Source organism: Terrapene carolina, unplaced genomic scaffold (assembly GCF_002925995.2).
Source record: "Terrapene carolina triunguis isolate 2854851 unplaced genomic scaffold, T_m_triunguis-2.0 Scaffold84, whole genome shotgun sequence".
In the NCBI taxonomy this organism is placed as follows: domain Eukaryota; kingdom Metazoa; phylum Chordata; order Testudines; family Emydidae; genus Terrapene; species Terrapene triunguis.
Genome location: NW_020664435.1, coordinates 18,196,726 through 18,217,439, shown reverse-complemented (window position 1 = coordinate 18,217,439; position 20,714 = coordinate 18,196,726). Strand labels below are relative to the sequence as shown.

Here is a 20,714-nt window from a genome sequence, read left to right as displayed (position 1 = left end):
TATATATATATCTTCCTACTGTATTTTCCACTGCATGCATCTGATGAAGTGGGTTTTAGCCCACAAAAGCTTATGCTCAAATAAATTTGTTAGTCTCTAAGATGCCACAAGTACTCCGTGTTCTTTTTGAGAGACATGGTATTCATAAAAGATAATACAGATATCTCCATCATTCTCCACAGTCATGAAAGAAAAATGTTTTTAGCTTTGTATGTTAGACTCTTCTTACTATTTGCTGCATTCAGGACTCACTCACAGTCCATTAAATCTGATAGGATCACAGTTTAACATTCCATCTTTCTCAAGTGTCCCTTTGGAAGCCCTCAGAGGATTTTGTCACACAAAAAGGGTCATCTTTAATTTCCAGGCTTAAAATCATCATCATAAACACCTTCATAAACAAAATAGAAATCTTGTGGGTAATGAGGCAGCCAATACAAATCACCCTTACATATCAGGATCTAACCTGGCATTCCAGCTGTTCCCTTCTTTCCAACATTTTATTGTTCTCATTGTACTGCTTGAATTCTTTGAAATTTTCCTGATTGTCTGTTTTCACTCCCATGAATTTGCCTAACCAAACTACTGATCTTGGTAATTCTAGTCTAAAACTTTTCTTCCCAGGAAATCATTCTGTTGTGGAACTGTGTACTCTTTGATTCTTGGCAGCTCTTCTTCTAGTACCTCTGAGATGGAGTTATTTTTGTGCAAGGCAGAAGTTAGCTAAGCAGTTTCTGAAACCGCTTTGGGACAGCAAAATGGCTTCAGAAGACCTCTCTGCAACTGCTTTCTTTCAAAAGTCTTTTTTACTCTGTTCTTGTAATGCCTCACCTGGATGTTCATATGCAAAAATGAGACTCTCCAAGCTGGTTACTTTTTTGTTAAATCTTACATGACATGTCTGCCATTCAAGCATCTGACTTTGATGCCATCTTTCTTTCATGTTTCTTCACTCATTTATCTTTTTATTTTTTTACTGTGCTAGGAAGTATTAATTTCCCTTTGGAAGTATAGGGGAGAGGATGCCTGGGAGATGGAGAAACGAAATCTATGATAAATACATTGGACTTTTTTTTTTCAACCTTCTATTAATGATTGTTAAAGGTGACCTGTGAAAGGAGAAGAATGTGTTTGTGTCCTTTTTTGATTCTTTGTCATAAATAAGGCTACAATTTAGTAAAAGTCATGGGCAGGTCACGTGCAATAAACAAAGTCACGGACAGTGACCGGTCCATGACTTTTACTAAAAATACCCCAAACTAAATCTTAGGTGCTGGGGGAGGGAGAGCGCTCCAGCAGATGCTGCTTGTTCTGTGGGGGACGGGGATGCTCTGGCCGTCGCTGCTGCTCCTGGGGGGGGGGGCGGCAGGCGGCGTTGCTGCTGCTCCTCCAGGGGGAGGCGGCCCGGGGGCGCCGCTGCTGCTCCCGGGACCAGCTGCCTGGGGCCGTCCAAGCAGCAGCGGGTGTGGCTGGCCCCGGGGTCACCCCAGCTGCTCGGGCGGCCCTGGGGTCAGCCACAACAGCCACTGCAGAAGTCATGGAGGTCCTGGAAAGTCACAGAATCTGTGACTTCCATGACCTCTGTGAAAGACTCACAGCCTTAGTCATAAACAGAAGGTGGCTTTTAATTTTTGGTTGTAGAAGTAGGGAAAATGTCGGGTCTTCCCTAGCTTTTTTGACTTGTTGGAAACTTTCAAGGATTATTGAGAGATTTCTTCAGCTTTAATGGAAGAGTTGGGCTGATGAATCTTTAATAATAATAATTAATTAAAAAAATTCTCCAAGTGTTTCTCAGATGTTTCAGTTAGAGGGAAGAATTAGAAATAGTTATGAACATTCTTGTCTAAAAATCTTTTCCCCTCTCATTTGCTCACCTTTCAGTCTCTTGTGATACTACTAGTTCTTCAGTTAATCATAGAATCTTCCAGGTTAGAAGAGACCTAGGATTCTCATGTATAACAACGAGCAGAGAGGAAGAATCATGGTGGTCTTTTGGTTAAAGCACTGGACTGGACTTGAGATCTGCATTCCCTTCCCGCATCCACTACAGACTTCCTGTGTGACAGGGAGCAAGTCACTTGATGTCCCTGTGCCCTGATGTCCTTCTGTAAAATGGGGATGATTACAATTCCTTTCCCTCATCCTTTTGCTATCTGTTTTGATTGTAAGCTCTTTGGAGCAGGGATTATTTCTTGCTATGTGTTTGTACGGTGTCTAGTACAATGGAGTCCCAATCTTGGTTGGGACCTTTATGCCTTACCATAATACTCATCCTCATCATATTAAAGCAGAAATCTGACTCCTTTTAAAACAAAGTAACTTCAGACTTACCCCACCTATCACTGTGGTGCAGTGTACTCTTCACTTACCTAGTGATCTATGTCTGCCAATGTATGCTTAATAAGACCCTCTGGAATTTGTGTGTGTGTGTGTGTGTGTGTGTGTGTGCATGCGCACACACAGCACACAAAATCTGCCAGGAGCTCCATAGGCATATAGGAAGACACAGTTCCTGCTTTAAAGACTTCACATCCTTCAGAATGAACGTCATTATATACATGTAAAATATTATTAAAGTACAGAAAAAATGGCTGAGGTTACAAAACCTATATCTGACTCTGTTGTGCAGGAGCTGGATAGCAATCTATGCAGACTCACGGCTTCATTTGAAAAAGCAATAGCAAAAAAAGTCCGATGTCAAGAAGATGTGAACCGAACCAACAAAACAATTGAGCTGGCTAACAGACTTGTCAAGGGACTTCAGGCAAGTAGATTTTTTTCTTAATGCTGTTTCCAAAATTACTAATTAAAATATTCCAAATATTTTAAACTATTTTGATTACATTAAAAAATTCTAGTGCGTACGGTATTAAATTCTCAGGTGACAGATTATTTAAAGGTTTCAGAGTAGCAGCCGTGTTAGTCTGTATCCACAAAAAGAACAGGAGTACTTGTGGCACCTTAGAGACTAACAAATTTATTAGAGCATAAGCTTTCGTGGGCTACAGCCCACTTCTTCGGATGCATATAGAGTGAAACATATTGAGGAGATATATATACACACATACAGAGAGCATGAACAGGTGGGAGTTGTTTTACCAACTCTGAGAGGCCAATTAAGTAAGAGAAAAAAACTTTTGAAGTGATAATCAAGATAGCCCAGTACAGACAGTTTGATAAGAAGTGTGAGAATACTTACAAGGGGAGATAGATTCAATGTTTGTAATGGCTCAGCCATTTCCAGTCCAATTCAGTAAAAAATAAGCAAGCAAACATAACTTACCTTGCCTATTAGGTTAAGAGGCAACCAAAATCTGACAATACTATCAGAGGTGTCATGCATTTTTTTTAAAAATCACATGCCCCTCACTAGGTTATGTTTACATGGCCCCCAGAGAAAAGTCTCCATAACTAAGTCACCACATTTGTACACAACGTGAACACATTGTGACAGCATGGGCAGCCTCTGGTTAATGAGCAGAGAGACTGAACAATCCTCTAGGTCAGGATTGAGTCATATTGCATCCGCCCACATTGCACTTAGTCTGTAAATAAGTAGAATACACTAGTTGGAGTTTTTTTGTATTGCTGTTGCAAAACTATTCATATTTAATAGGAACTAAATGCATTTTTATTAAAAAAACATAGTATAAATTTCAATGTAGCCATTATCTTTATGTGTAGACAAATATCATCATAGCAAAACAGATGCCTGTTTAATGGTCAGTTTCTATATAGCCATTCAAGTAAGACATAGTGCTGCTATATGGCTTCCCTAATTACTCTCACGGATAATGTTGTCTTGACACAATATGTAGAATTTATTACACATCCTTCCTTAGTAAATTAGTATTAACAATAATAAAATAATAAATACATGGAAGATGGTTATACTACTTACATTCCTATGCTCTTCTAAATCTAAAAAGATTTTAAAAAATACAATAAAGTTTAGTTTAGGGCTGTCGATTAATCGCACTGTTAAACAATAGAATACCATTGAAATTTATTAAATATTTTGGAAGTTTTTCTACATTTTCATATACACCTCTACCCCGATAAAACGCGACCCGATATAACACGAATTCGGATATAACGCGGTTAAGCAGTGCTCTGCGGGGGGCGGGGCTGCGCACTCCGGCAGATCAAAGCAAGTTCAATATAACGTGGTTTCAGCTCTAACACGGTAAGATTTTTTGGCTCCCAAGGATAGCGTTATATCGGGGTAGAGGTGTATATTGTATTCTGTGTTGTAATTGAAATCAAAGTGTATATTATTTTTATTACAAATATTTGCACTACAAGAATGATTAACAAAAGAAATAGTATTTTTCAATTCACCTCATACAAGTACTGTAGTGCAATCTATTTGTTGTCAAAGTGCAATTTACAAATGTAGATTTTTTTTGTTACATAACTGCACTCAAAAATAAAGCAATGTAAAATTTTAGAGCCTGCAAGTCCACTCAGTCCTACTTCTTGTTCAGCCAATCGCTCAGACAAACAAGTTTGTTTACATTTACAGGAGATAATGCTGCCCGCTTCTTATTTACAATGTCACCTGAAAGTGAGAACAGACGTTCGCATAGCACTTTTGTAGCCGGCATTGCAAGGTATTTACATGCCAGATATGCTAAACATTCATATGCCCCTTCATGCTTCAGCCACCATTCCAGAGGACATGCTTCCATGCTGATGACGCTTGTTAAAAAAATATGCGTTAATTAAATTTGTGACTGAACTCCTTGGGGGGGAGAACTGTATGTCCCCTGCTGTTTTACCTGCATTCTGCCATATATTTCATGTTATAGTAGTCTCGGATGAAGATCCAGCACATGTTGTTCATTTTAAGAACACTTTCACTGCAGATTTGACAAAATGCAAAGAAGGTACCAATGTGAGATTTCTAAAGATAGCTACAGCACTCAACCCAAGGTTTAAGAATCTGAAGTGCCTTCCAAAATCTGAGAGGCACAAGGTGTGGAGAATGCTTTCAGATGTCTTAAAAGAGCAACACTCCGATGCGGAAAGTACAGAACCCGAACCACCAAAAAAGAAAATCAACCTTCTGCTTGTGGCATCTGACTCAGATAATGAAAGTGAACATGCATCGGTCCACACTGCTTTAGATGGTTATTGAGCAGAACCCATCATCAGCATGGACACATGTCCCCTGGAATGGTAGTTGAAGCATGAAGGGACACATGAATCTTTAGCACATCTGGCACGTAAATATCTTGTGATGCCGACTCCAACTGTGCCATGAGAATGCCTGTTCTCACTTTCAGGTGACATTGTAAACAAGAAGCGGGCAGCATTATCTCCTGCAAATGGAAACACACTTGTTTGTCTGAGCGATTGGCTGAACGAGAAGTAGGACTGAGTGGACTTACAGGCTCTAAAATTTTACATTGTTTTATTTTTGAATGCAGGTTTTTTGGTACATAATTCTACATTTGTAAGTTCAACTTTCATGATAAAGAGATTGCACTGCAGTACTTGTATTAGGTGAATTGAAAAATACTATTTCTTTTTTTTTTTACAGTGCAAATACTTGTAATCTAAAAATAAATATAAAGTGAGCACTGTACACTTTGTATTCTGTATTGTAATTGAAATCAATATATTTGAAAATGTAGAAAACATCCAATTTTTTTTAAATAAATGGTATTCTATTGTTTAACAATGTGATTAATCACACGATTAATCGTGATTACTTTTTTTAATCACATTTAATAGTGATTAATATTTTAATCGCTTGACAGTCTTAGTTCAGTTAGATTTCATAAAGTCCTTGTTTATGTATTCTGCAAAAACACAACTCTCTTCTTTTCCAAGGAATGCCTCCATTTCTGCAGACAAGGTGGATGAGGTAATATCTTTTATAGGACCAACTTCTATTGGTGAGAGAGACAAGCTTTCAAGGTCACTTGAAGAAGAGCTCTGTGTAAGCTTGAAAACATGTCTCTCTTACCAATAGAAGTTGGTCCAGTAAAAGATATTACCTCACGCACCTTGTCTCTCTAGTATCCTGGGACCAACAAGGCTACAAAACACTGCATTTCTGCAGTCAGGCAGTGAAGACTGCAATCAAGGAGATTAGGTCAGTTTGAAAAGCAGAATGAGAGAGTTTAATTTACTGAACCCATCTGATGTGATTAAAACAAACCAGTTTTTGTCATCTAGTTAATTTCAACTTGCATGTTGTCAAACACTTGAAGAAGAAAAAATTGATTCTGTTTGTTACAGCACAGTGAAATCACTGGTGTATTTTCTTATTAGCTGGGAATGAACAGTTTTAGTTGGAGCAAGACAAACCTCAAATTCTCAACATTAGCCAGATGTTGCAAGAACTTACTACCATGTGTAATCCCACTGAGTTCTCAATGGGTCTGTGCCTGGTAGTAATCACTAAGGCTTGGTTTTAAGGGTTTATTTCAAATGTGAAGAAAATTATTTACAAAGACAGAGAGTTTTCTTTAGTGGTAGTATTGTGTAAGATAAGAAAAAATATTTTAAAGGATTAATTCAAAATGTCATCTTTTCCTCTGAGAATAAATTCTTTTTGACTAGAACAGGAGACAGTTAACTTCTGAAAAGCATCAAGACTGATGATTTTGTCTATATAGCATTGACCTGGAAGCTCAGCCATTCAGACTAATAAATCAGGCAATTTATATTTAATCATTAACTAACTCTCGAGCTGAACAGCTGTTCAAAATTAGAAATGGGTCACCCCGGCCAGGATGACATTACAGGCAATCTATAATACATTAGAATAAAATTATAGTGATTTTTAACTGTCTGGAAATTTATTACACTCCATGTTCCAACTCTTAAACCCTTGTTATCCAATGTCACTAGTGATTTATGGTTCTTGGGTAGTATGGTAAAATTACTGAAGATTTAAATAGACTATCATTCTATGTTTAGTAAATCTTCAAATTTCAAAGCTATTTTGGAAAATGAGGTGGGTGCACTTTGTTTATGACTTACCAACCAGTGACAACAAGGAAGGAGACTGGATAAATCTAAAAGCCCTCTTGTACATTAATGGATTTATTGTCTGGTTGACTTAAGTTAATGATTTAAGGAAGAATCTAATAGGGTCTACAAAAAGTACTGGATATCTAAAATACTTCAAAATGAAGGTGCTTGATTACAGAAGTAATTGTTAGTGCTTTAAACAAAAACAGTCCTTATTCTCACCATTTGATGGACATCTCTTATGCATGAGAACACATTTAGAATTAAGCACCATCACACGTATCAAGTTGCATTTCATGAGTTCACACCATGAGGCTTAAAATGCTCACACAATTAAGAATTGTGGTTTGGGTTAAGATACTTCAGTTATCTTTGTGGATAGTTGGGATGCACGTTGTTACTCCTGAGGGCATTCTGTGCACAATATTTTAAAATTCTGCAAATTTTATTTGTCAAATAAATGTGAAGGCTCCAGTGTGGCATTGGGGAGCACAGGCCACTGGCTGCCCAAAGGTGGGAGATCACCTCCCCCCACCCTGGGCACAGACTCAGCGGTGAGGCTGCACACAACCCTGACACAGCACAAGGACTGGGACTGCCCCAGAAACACCTCAGGGCCCTTCTCCTCCGTACCAGGTGTGGGTTGAGAGGGTTATGTGTGGGACAATGGATAACACTCCAATATCCATCCCAAACACATCACCAAACTCATCCATTTCATCCTCACCTACAATAACTCTACATTTAACAACAAACACTTTGCTCAAACATGGGAACAGCAAAGAGTACCAGGATAGTTCTCTAATATGCCAGCCTCTTCATGGGCCACCTCAAGGAAGAATATTTTTAAAATGCAATATGAAATATATGGTATACCTGAGATACATTGATGATATTTTCATCCTCTGGACAGATGACCTAAATTCCCTCATAGATTTCCACCACAACTTCAACAACCACCACCCATCCATCAAATTCTCTCTAGAGCATTCCCTGACTGTCATCTTCCTGGACACCACAATCCATTTCAAAAATAGAACCCAATAGGCAGCTATAAACAAGAATCCCATGGATCATCAAGCTTCTCTCTACAGTAACCATTCCATCAAGAAATCTGTTATCTACAGCCAGGGTCACAGATGTCACAGAATATGCTCCAAAGAAAATTTCAGGATACACATGTTAACACTCTTAAAACTGCCTTCACCAGACAAGGACACTCCACCACAAAAGTAGATTGCATCATGGAATGGGCCACCCAAATACCTTGAGAGAAACTGCTTCAACACAGTTTAAAAAAAAAACAACAAACCACTATCCACACACCCCGAGTTGTCATCTACCACTCAAAGCATTTGGGATATCATCCATCAAATACAATCCATATTCAATGGGGACCACATACTGAAAAAGAACTTTTCCAAGCCTCCTCTTTTGGCCTTCAAACACAACCCACCAATCTTGCCAAACTCATTATCAGAAGCAAGCTCCGCTCAGACCAGGACACACAAACCCAAAACAGCACCAGACCCTTCCAGAATAACAAATACAAAACCTGCAGCCATATCTGAACTGCTATATCATCTCCCACAACACACCTTTCAAGATTCATGGGTCCTATACATGCCTATCACAGCATGTGCTGTACCTCATCTAGTGCATCAAAAGCCCCAACAACAACTATGTGGGTGAAACCAGACAACCCTTTACTCTCGAATTCATTCTCTCAAAAAATGATAAAAGCCAAAAGCACCCTATGGCCTGTGAGTGAACACTGTTCACAAAACGATCATTCCATATTTGACTTTTCAGTCCTTTTCCTGAAAGGAAACCTCTGCAACACCTTCAAAAGATGTGCCTGAGAACTTAAATTCATAACTCTGCTAGCCACTAAAAATCATGGACATAACAGAGACACTGGTTTTATGGGTCATCATAACAATTTGTAACACACTTTGCTGTCTATTAATCCTCTTTCATCCTATGACTGGAGAGATGTTAAGTGCCCACTTCATTTATAAGTGGTCTCTTAGAATATGTGAACCTTTTATGCTTAACAATCTGTCCCACCTTGTATTTAGCTGTGATATTCTGGTTACCTTCTCCAGACCTGAGGAAGAGCTCTGTGAAGCTCAAAAGCTTGTCCCCTTCACCAAGAGAAATTGATCTAATAAAAGATATTACCTCACCCACCTTGTCTTTTCAGTATCCTGGGATCAACACGGCTACAACAAAATTGAAAACAAAAAATATGCATCGTTATTTGAACCAAACCTCTAAATCTTTGAAGTTCATCCTGTGACGGGTTTGATCACAGAAACCCCCTTGGGACTGTCACCTGATGTGCTGAGACTACCTCTGAGCTCATTTTCTCTGCCAGTTTGGGCCTACAGAACCCTGCCTTGTTGAGCCAGACATGCCAGTCTGCTCCAACACAGACCCAGGGTCTGAACCACGCACCCCAAAGCTGCAGGCTTAACTGAAAACAGCTTGAGAAGTGCTCCTGTCTCCAGCACCCAGACAGCTTTGTAATGATACCTTCCAAGAGACCTTTTGCATGAAGCATATTCCAGTTACATTATATTCTCACTCATTAGCATATTTTCATAAAATCATATGGAGTGCAACGTCACACATCTATCACTGATATTGTGCATTTCCTTACACCAAATTATTGTTGTTCAATACATTTTTAAGTTATTCTGGGGTTAACTCTTCTGCCAACTCTGAGTTTAATGAGGTAGTCAATATATCTGTCCATGAAATGTTATAATTTTGTTTTTTAGGCTGAAAAAATTCGTTGGAGCCAGTCTATTAAACATTTTGAAGCTCAAGAAAAGACACTGTGTGGTGATGTCCTGTTAACAGCGGCTTTTGTGTCCTATGTTGGATCTTTTACAAAACAATATCGTCAAGAACTGGTGGAACATATGTGGATTCCTTTCCTTAAATCACAAAAGGTAAAACTTATTGTACAAAATGGTGGCCCATAATGGAAGCTCAGGTCCATTAGCTTCTCTGTAGTTCAGAATGTAAAAGTACAGTTCTGCTCTTAAAAGTTGACTATGAAATGTCTTTGTAGAGCTCAATGTTTGTCTTTCAATGGCTTTGTATCAGATTTTCTCAGAGTACAAGTAAAATATTGTTTTCTCTAACAGTAAGGCTTGCAAACTCTACTTGGGGTCTGAATGCCAAGTGAGTTTCTTTCCCTTTTACACATCTTCATTCTGTAGGCCAAATTATATCCTCTGCTAATCCAGTGCAATAGCAGTCATTACTGATGGGGATGTGGAAGGATGAAATTCCATTTAACTTTCAGGTTCCAGAAGAATTTTGAAATGGCTTTCATTATATTGATTATTGCCAACATCCTCCTCTCTGACCTCCTGAACACACCCATCAATTCAAAATGCAGCCACTAAACTAATTTCTCTTGCTTGTTGATTTTATCATGTAACACTGTAACATGACAACATGTACCATGTAACTTCTTTGACTCCCTCTACTGGCTTTCTGTCCAATATATCAAATTTAAGCTTCTTATCACCAATTTCAAAACTCTGTCACTCTGCCCTTCCCTGCTTATACTCCCTTATGAAGTTTTGTGTTGCCCCCCCCCCAGCCCCTCTGCTCTGTGAGTGAATGTTCCCAACCTCTGTGTGTTTCTTAATCTACCCTTACAGTCCTCATCACTGTAACATTTCAGCACCCAGGGCCGGCTCAGGCTTTTTTGCCGCCCCACGTGGCGAAGAAAAAAAAATGTGTTTGACCACGCCACTTCATTCCTCAGCGGCAATTCGGCGGCGGGTCCTTCACTCCGAGAGGTACTGAGGGACCCGCCTCCGAATTGCCGCCTAAGACCTGGACGTGCTGCCTCTTCCCATTGGCTGCCCCAAGCACCTGCTTCGTTCACTGGATTTTATCCTCAAAATACCCCTGGGAAGAAAGGAAGTATTATCATCCCTATTTTCAAATGGGGAGCTGACGCAAAAGGGTAGGTTAACTGATGTGCCCAAGGCCACACCAGAAGTATGTGGCTAAGCTGTGAATTTACTCCAGGTCTCCTGAGTCCACCACATCCAGTGGTGTATCGACTGGACCATCCTTCTTCCCTCATCCACCTGTTTGTCAGATTCTCACACAATCACCTCTGTGACCAATATGACCTTCCTGATCTTTTCTGCAGGACCCATTTCTGCCTTGGAGCCTCTAGGTGACTTGTATGTAAATTACCTATTGTTATTCCTTGCCCCCTGACTCTCCGTACTTCTTTGTCTTTAGACTGTGTGCTCCTTGGAGAAGAGACTACCCTTACCTCTTAGCACATTGTGATCTCTACCTTAAATTAATAATAATAATTTCTCTAATACACTCTTTAAATACTGGTATTGCTAGTCAAATCAGCTCTTTTACTGAGTGGCAATTTCAGATGTGTTCCCCATGGAGAGAGAGAAATATGGTTAATGAGTTGTTTTAAAAACACAGGTGCTAGCTAAAAGCTCTTCTTTATGAAAAGTAGAAGATACAGTGATGCAGTCTCTTAGTTTTGTGCAGGTTTGGGACATTAGATAAAGTTACATATTAAAATAATACCTTGCTTTGTAAGAACAAACCACCATCACCACCACAATGCTATGTCTGCTTCCAAACAAATTTATTTCAATCCTTGAAACTGACTATACTATTTGTCATGTTTTACTTTGTAAAATTGATGGCTGTGTGATTAGAATCAGGGTTTAGGCAATGTTAAAGAAATACATCCTCTGCCATAGTTCAGTAATAGTTCTTACCCAACAACAAAATTGTTGCCACAGTAACTAAACTGGAGATTATCTAATCTAATCTAAATTGGGGAATAAGAATAACCTAGGGAATTATAGTCTGTTTAACTTTGATACCCAGAAAGACAATGGAGCAAGTAACCAAATAATCAATTTGTAAGCACCTAGAATTTAATAAAGTGATAAGTAACAGTCAACATGTATTTATCAAGAACAAATCATGTCAAACCAACCTAATATCCTTCTTTGACAGGGTAACAAACCTTGTGGATATGGGGAAGCAGCAGATGTGATATATCTCGACTTTAGTAAGGTTTTTGATACTGTCTGACATGACCTTCTCATAAACAAAGTAGGGAAATACAACCTAGACAAACCTACTATAAGATGGATGCACAACAGGTTGGAAAACTGTACTTGGAGAGTAGTTATCGATGGTTCACAGTCAAGTTGGAAGGGCAGATCAAGTGGGGGGTACTGCAGGGATCTGTCCTGGGTCTGGTTCTATTCAGAGTTTTCAACAATGATTTGGATAATGGCATAGAGAGTATACTTATGAAGTTTATGGATGATACTAAGATGGGAGGGATTGCAAGCTCTTTGGAGGGCAGGATTAGAATTCAAAATAATCTTGACAAACTGGAGAAATGGTTTGAAATAAATAGGTTGAAATTCAATAAGGAGAAATGCAAAGTACTACACTTAGGAAGGAATAATCAATTGCACAAATAAAAAATGGGAAATGACTGCCTATGAAGGAGTACTGCAGAAAAGGATTTAGGGGTTACAGTGGATCATAAACTGAATCTCAGTCAAGGTGGATAAAAATCAATGATTTTAAAAAAAATAAAATAAAAAAAATCGGATTTTTTTATTTTTATTTTTTTTATAAAATGCATCCAGCAATCATCCTTCCATAATGCTAACTATAATAAACTTCAGAGCTAAGGGTGAACCATTCAAGAAATATATATTCGCTGATGATGTTTTAAAGAAAGTCATACTAGGGAACTGGTGGAAGTCACTTAAGCACTTGGATTCAGAGACTGTTGAAGTGATAATCTCACTTTTAACAGCAGTAGCTTCTTCTGCTGGTGTAGAAAGAATATTTTCTTCCTGTGGACTAATTCATTCCAAATTGAGAAATCGTTTGGGACCTGAAAAAGCAGGAGAGCTTGTCTTTCTTTTCCAGATTATGAGCAAACAGGAAAATGAAGGTGAAGATGACTGAGTTAGCTCCAGAAGCCAATATTTTAAGTTTTTCATGTTGACCTGGCTGACACAGTCAATTTAATTTTTTTTTTAAATATTTCATTTAACTATTTTAGTTAAAAACAATTTTAACAAAAACAAACCTGATTTTAAAAAACTTGAACGTTTAACTAAATTCAAAAATTCATATGCTTGTTTTGTTAAAATATTATATGTTTGCTGTTGAAGAAAAAAATCGAGAATACATAACGTTGTTGTTTTAGTTAAACAAAACAATTTAAATGTCTGTCTGGTGATGTTCTCCTCCTAATACAGTATGGCAAGAAAATCCTCCAAATATTAATGATGAACCTGTTGAATTGGAGATAGTTCATCTCCCAATGACTTCATAAATATCTGTTTCAATTACCTTTGGTAAATGAAATAACCAAACAATCATTCATTTTCTGATATAGCTGTAAAACTAATCTGAAATGTTTTCAAAATAAATTACTTTAAAAATGTATAGTGTGTACCTTCTAAAAATGAAACCTACATCTACTCTACTCCGAACTTATAAGGCCTCAATTGGGGTACTGTGTCCAGTTCTGGGGAAGATGTGTACAGGTTGGAGAAAGTCCAGAGGAGAGCAACAAAAATGATTAAAGGTCGAGAAAACATGACCTATGAAGGAAAGATTGAAAAAAAATGGGTTTGTTTAGTCTGGAGAAGAGAAGATTGAAAGGGGACATAACAGTCTTCAAGTATGTGAAAGGTTGTTATATAAAGGCGGGTGATAAATTGTTCTCTTTAGCCACTGAGGACAGGACAAGAAGTAATGGGTTTAAATTGCAGCAAGGGAGATTTAGATTAGACATTAGGCAAAACTCCCTAACTGTAAGAGTAGTTGAGCACTGGAACTAATTACTTAGGGAAGTTGTGGAATCTCCATCACTGGAGGTTTTTAAGAACAGTATAAATAGGCATCTGGCAGGGATGGCTTAGAAAACACTTAGTCTTGCCTCAGTGCAGGGAACTGGAGTAGATGAACTCTCAAGATCCCTTCCAATCCTACATTTCTATGATTTCTATGATATGGTACATTCCTTTTAGTGCTACAGATTTTGCAAATCTGGTTCACCATAAAACATCATTTCCTGTAAACATTAATTCAATACTTAGACATGTGTGTGTGTGTGTGTTGGGTGGGGAGGAATAATCTGTCCCCCTCCCCCAAAAAAGTGTTAAGTTTTGGAATTCAATTCCAGCTGCTATTTGCCAGAAATAAAAACCTAGGGTGAAATTCTGATACTGTTGGAATCAGTGGGAGTTTTTCCATTGACTTCCATGAGGCCAATATTTCACTCTTAGAGAGGAAAGTTCTGGTATCCCATTATCAGTCCTCAGACCAATAGAGTATACTATCTATTTGGAGATTTCCTTAAAACACTTGCTTTTTTTTTTAATTCTTCCTGTCTTGCGTGTGCATCCCCATCCTCCTACCTTCATGCTTCATAATATAAGATTTTCATTTCTTTTAAAGCACACAGAAACATGATAACACTTAGAGTAAGTATGACTATCTGATGGCTATTTGGCTTGTGTGAAATGAGGTGCAGGTGGCAGTGCAGTTCCTGGTCAGTTGGCTCCAATTAGTGAGCTTATTGGCTGTCTTTACAGAGAAGCAATAGCAATGGAGATTGCCCTGTCCTGTGATTTATGTAGGTGACCTCTTTATCCCATAGCTGAAGCACATTAGCAAAGTGGTGCAAGAAGCCTGTTATGCTGCTACCCATATCGTGTACCTTTTCTGTACATAATGAACTTTATTCTCCAGAATTACCAATTCAATGCCATTCATGAGCACTGAATTTGTCCTCCTCTTTAAGTGTTAAAAGCTATATACACTGCAAACTGTATACACACATGCTGTTTACTTGATTTAATAAATCCTAAAGAAAATATTTATGAAGTTTCTTAAATGAAAAGAAAACATCATTTAAAAAGTACCACTGTAAATTATAGGATTATCTGCTTTGCATTATATATCCTGTTTCTTTTGGCATCTGATAGGCCACAGGAGTCTTACTTTTTTTTATATATAATAAATCTCTAATTACATTGGCTCCTATTATTTTGTACATCACACTGAGTCTTGTCTTGCTACTTTACAATCTTGCTGGATTATTATATTTCATTCTGATTCAAAGGTTCCTATTCCAATAACTGAAGGCCTGGACCTGATTGCCATGTTGACTGATGATGCTACGATTGCAGCATGGAATAACGAAGGACTGCCCGGTGATAGAATGTCAACAGAAAATGCCACTATTCTAACACACTGTGAGCGTTGGCCTCTGATGATAGATCCCCAGCAACAAGGAATTAAATGGATAAAGAATAAATATGGAACTGACCTTAAAGTCATACGTCTAGGACAGAAAGGGTATGTGTGCGCACTGAAGAATTAGCTCTTGTATTTACTGCTATAAATTTCCCCTAATTTTTACAAGGACTGAGTGTTTGTTGTGTTGTATTTACTTGTAGATTTGAAATATTATAATACTGCTGCTTATTTATCCATGGTAGCATTTCCCATTTTAAAAGCTCTGCTTGAAAAAGACACTTTCTGCTGTACTGTTTTCAAGTGCTAAAGAGAGAATAAAGTTAATGTTGGAGGTGCATTGCACGTGCGGGCAAATTGGTTTTCCCATAAATAGGGTGCTAAAAGCAAAGGCTTTGTTTAGTTTCCTGATTACTGGACATTTTATATAGTACAGTTTAGTATATAGGATAATGGCATATATGTACCTAATGCAGAATGAGAGACTCGGTTAGGGTGACCAGATGAGAAACATGAAATATCGGGAGGGGGGGTCACCGGCGGAGAAAAAAAACCCGAGAGCCGGCAGCGGAGAAAAAAAAAAAAAGCCGGAGCATAGGAAAAATTGGTAGGAGCTGAGCACGCACCGTACTAGCTCACCTCCGCCTCCCCTGAGCGGGCTGCCGCATCCTGCTTCTCCCCCCTCCCTCCCAGTGCTTGCGCCGCCATACAGCTGATTTGCACAACCCTGAGAGGGAGGGGGGAGGAGGAGGAATGCGGCGTGCTTGGGGAAGAGGCGGGGCCAGAGCGAGGATTTGGGGAGGGATCCAATGGGGCAGGGAGTGGGTGGAGTCGGGGCGGGGCCGGGACTGAGTGGGGGGGGGCATGAGCCCCCTCCGCCTGTGCACCGGAGTGCAAAATATAGGGACAATTCGCGTCCCAACCAAACATTGGTTGGGACGCGGGACAAACAAGTAAATATTGGGACAGTCCCGATAAAATCGGGACATCTGGTCACCCTAGACTCAGTCTAGTGGTAGTACACAGAAAACTGCATTCAGTAACAGATTATCTAAAGCATTTTGAATTCTGGTAGCTAAGTTTGAATGGAATTAAGTTTAGGTTCTGTGGAATGGGTCTGTTTTTATCTCCTGTCATGCTGACTTTGATTTATTGAGGGGCTTGTGGTCAGTTTTGAACTGAATGTTATTTTATCTGCTGCAGTAAAATATCTTTGAAAACTACCACATCTCTTTAATAACTTTCAAAACCTTTTAAAGACTATCGTACTAGAAGAGGCTAGGTTAGTTTATTTTATATAAATCCAGGTACAACAGATAGTTACATAGCACAGTACAGCACATGGTCTCAGTAATGCCTCATTTTTAAAAGCTTTGAACAATTTAGGTCCTGTCTGCCTCCCTGAACTCATTTTTTTATATTTTTCCCACTCAACCCTTTCTCCTTTTGCTTTCCCAGGCCATACAAATAATTGTCCCCTTTGTGACCTCTTCTCCATGTCTTCCCTGCAGCCTCTTTATGCCTGAAATGATGTAGTTTGGCCCATATTATTAAGATTATTTATTTGAATTACTGCTATTTATTTGTCTTGTGGTAATGCCTTGGAGCCCCAGTCATGAATCAAAACCCCACTGTAATAGGCACTGTGCAAACACAGAACAAATCACTTGAGAGAAAACATCACCTGCATGTGAATTTGATTTCATTGTGAATTTTCAATGTAAATGTTCACATCAATAGTTCTTCAGGGTAGGACCTTGTCCTTGTACAAAGCCTAACTCATGTTTGTTACTACATAAGCAGTAATAAGGAGCAAAGACTTTTGCCTCAAATGCACAGAATTATTAACCACTGGAAAATATCTTTTTGAGTGCAATACAGCAGGTTTTGATAGAGCTCTTATACAAATATTTCTCATTTGTATAATCTAAAGCAGAAATATATTGCTCCATATCTAGCACATCATCTAATAGGTAGGGTATGGTTTTTGTGTTAAGGCTTTTGAAGACCATTGAAAGAGCGTTGGCCTGTGGAGACACCATCCTAATTGAAAACTTGACTGAAACAGTAGACCCAGTACTTGATCCCTTACTTGGAAGAAACACAATTAAAAAAGGGAAGTAAGTATTCTTGAGCAATCAGGATTTTTGCCTGGGAGTTGCTGCCAGGGTCACTATATATTTTTCTTTTTCTTACCTTCTCATCTTAACTTTCTATGCAGCATTTTTGTTTTGTTTTTTTAATCAAGGTGATGACTTAAAACTGGTAATGAGTAAATATCAAATAATCGGGCATCTGGATGTGGTTAGATAAGCACCCAAAAGTTCATATGCACATCAGAATGTAAAACCACCAATGCCATCCCAATCTTCAAAACCTGTGTGGAAATATTATGACCAGACTTTCTTGTGGGTTTTCTCATGCTTTGTTTTCTAGCCTTAGCTAGAAACTGGAAGTGCAGAGACGTGCAAAATTAGGGAAAGGTAAACAAATTTCGTTGAACCCCAGCAAAAATTTGCTTTATTTTTAGAATAGTGCTTTCTATTTTAAATGCCTCCAATGTTTATTAAATTCTTTATAGTTAAATATACAACACTTAAAGTAAATTTATTCGTGATTACTCACAAATTATAAGGATTTAATAAACCAGAATAGATACACGAAGGGGTCCTATAGCAATTTTATTTATGATAAAATGTTGCAGCCAGATCTAAAACCCATTGAAGTCAATTAGTCTTTCTACTGACTTCAATGGGCTTTGACTCAGGAACTAATTGATAGCCCCTTCCTGGCAGTGGAAATTAATACACACTTGTACCTCTAGACATGGGCCTTCCATGGTCAGAGATGAGGTACATTGGTGGGACAATGCTGTACCTGTTCTATGGCTGAATGGAAAATTTCAGTCTCCAGTGCTTTGCAGCACTTTTCATAATAATTTCAATTATTATTTTATGAGTATTAAGATTTTAAAATAAATTTATAGCACATCAGCAGCTGCTGCAATTACATTGGAGAGAAATTTTGGTTACATCAATTTGGAGTAAATCTTTTCAGTTGATTGATCTTTTCAGCTGAAATATGGCAACATGATCTCTGGTCAAATACAAATTTTCATTTTTACAGGCTGTGAAAAATCTCTTCAAAGGTTTTGAATTCTGCGAGAGTGAAACAAATAGCAAGAGTTTGTTTCCCCCTGATACTCGGCTAAATGTGCCCTGGGTTCTTTGAGGCCTTCCTGGATAGCCACCAGAGTCAGGCAGAAGGGACCATAGTTTCATATGTCCCTCAAGCAGATGAGGCCGAGTGAAATATGCTTGTTTTATTAGTGATTTGATTACTCACACACCAGGAAATTAGTGGGAGGCAAAATACTGCTATTTGTGTTTGCCAAAAAAAAAAACCCACCACCACCACCCATTTTTTGGCAGATAACCCAAATTTTCTCCTTATTTGTCAAAGTTGCACATAAAAGCTATGGAGTGTACACAAGTTCAGCTTCTTGAACGCATCACTTGTTCAGGCCTAACACCATTTTATGCAAGACACAGCATCGCCCTGCACCTTACCCCCTTGAAATGTTTCATTTTCATTACATTTTAGGGAGTATCTAAAGAGTCTCAAACAACTGCTCTACTCTTCCCCAACTATCTCTACCCACTGCATTCTTGGTTAGATGATGATCATTAGTTACTATTTTTCAGTCCACAAAAGTTTGCTAGGTACCTCACGATACAAATAAGATAACACAAGGACTGATTCTGCTTGCACATACACCAATGTAAATCTCAAGTAATTCTATTAAGTCCTAGTTACGCTGGTATAAAACTGGTGTGATCAGAATCAAGTCCCATGGTCCTGAAAGTTTTACTATCTAATTTCAGACACGATGTAACAAAGAGGGTTATAAAATAGTAGGGAGGAGTTGAGGTGGAAAGGGCAGGGGTCGCAGCAATATAATTATACGGTAACTCAGCAAAGGCTTGCGCATAGCATGATGGAGCAATATATATAAACACTAGTCAATTTAATATTTAGTAATCAGTGTGTTTAAGTGTTCTTTGCAGGAATGAATAAAAGGTCATCCAGTTAACATTTCAAAGACATTACACACAATGAATCATGGAAGATGTGCCATGTTTACCTCCTGCGGCAGTGGAACTATGCAGACCTCCCCTAGCAAACAAGCAAAGTTTTCAGCATTCTGTTTTTTAGTAGTTTTGTCAGGCATTTGTTTTTTCCTCCTAATAAAGAAAGACTAGAAAGATGTTTGTGATAGATATGGTGCAGTCCAACAGTTGAAGTTCATTAATAATTGGAATGTTGTAGAGTATGAAGTAATGAATACTAATTACTCCTTTCATGTCTGACAGCTCCCTGCAGACCAATACATCAGCCTAGACTTTAATTTGGTTCTAGTAATGGTTTCATCAATAGTACATTAATTCTGTGTTTGAAAAGATATACAGTTGAACCTGACCCACACAGTAGATACCACTGTCATAAAATGGCCACATACTGACAACAGCTGGATAATTAGAAATAATTAAATCCACTGAGCTTCAGACAATCCTAATTTTAAGTAAAATATGTCTTATGATATCAATCGACAGAAAGCATAGCTGGGAAGATATATCAACTTGTAGTCTCCTTCCAAAGCAAATTTATTAGCTTACATATTTAAAAACTTGCTGATTTGTGAAGCAACTTCATAAAATTATATTCCCCCATAGTTAACTGAGGTTATTCTTGAGCTTAAATCCTGTACAGTCACTCTATAATGAACATACCATAATACCAATTTATGGTATTGTTTCTGAATGAAGACTGCTGTCAAAATTCTCAGTTTTAGAGAACCTCATATATATAATCTTCTCATACAACATGAGTGACTGCAGTGGGAACGGTGGGTATTTGGCATCTTTGAAAACCAGGCTTACTATCTTTAGGCACCTACGCTTTAAAATGTTGGCCGTGCAAATGTATTTGCTGCCTAACAAACACCTTAACAGGGAGTATGTACTGGATTGTGATCTCCTTTTCACAAAAAGGATTGGGGTATTATGAAGTACAAATTGTACTTTGAGATGTTTTCAGGTTTGATTGTGCATATAGTTGCAGCATTAGTCTGATAACATTGTGTCCATGCATGCGAGACATGACTGTTATATATTCTTTAGGAAACAGCACGACAATTAACTCAATTTCTATTCAGGAATAGCTTTCATTTCCTTGAATGTTTTGCCAGCTGTGCAACTTTCAGGCACAATTTTTTTCCACAAAACTAGTTTGACCAACTTGTACAGTCTGCCTGCTGAGATTGCTAAGTAACAGCTTCAGTCTGCATCTGATTAGTTCAGCTTTGCTCTCTGCATTGGTTGCTGGACTTCACAAGTGTGAGGCAGAAGCTT

At 38.4% G+C, this 20,714-nt stretch overlaps 1 protein-coding gene across 1 annotated transcript in view; it reads left to right on the top strand.

Moving 5' to 3' along the window:
- Positions 1-20,714, top strand: part of DNAH11 (dynein axonemal heavy chain 11) — a 278,248-nt gene that overhangs the window by 210,545 nt on the left and 46,989 nt on the right. Inside the window, exons 62-65 of the mRNA XM_026649417.2 lie at positions 2,630-2,764; positions 9,774-9,947; positions 15,170-15,405; positions 17,301-17,423. Of these exons, the coding sequence (XP_026505202.1) occupies positions 2,630-2,764; positions 9,774-9,947; positions 15,170-15,405; positions 17,301-17,423 (668 nt within the window). The remainder of the gene's footprint in view (positions 1-2,629; positions 2,765-9,773; positions 9,948-15,169; positions 15,406-17,300; positions 17,424-20,714) is intronic.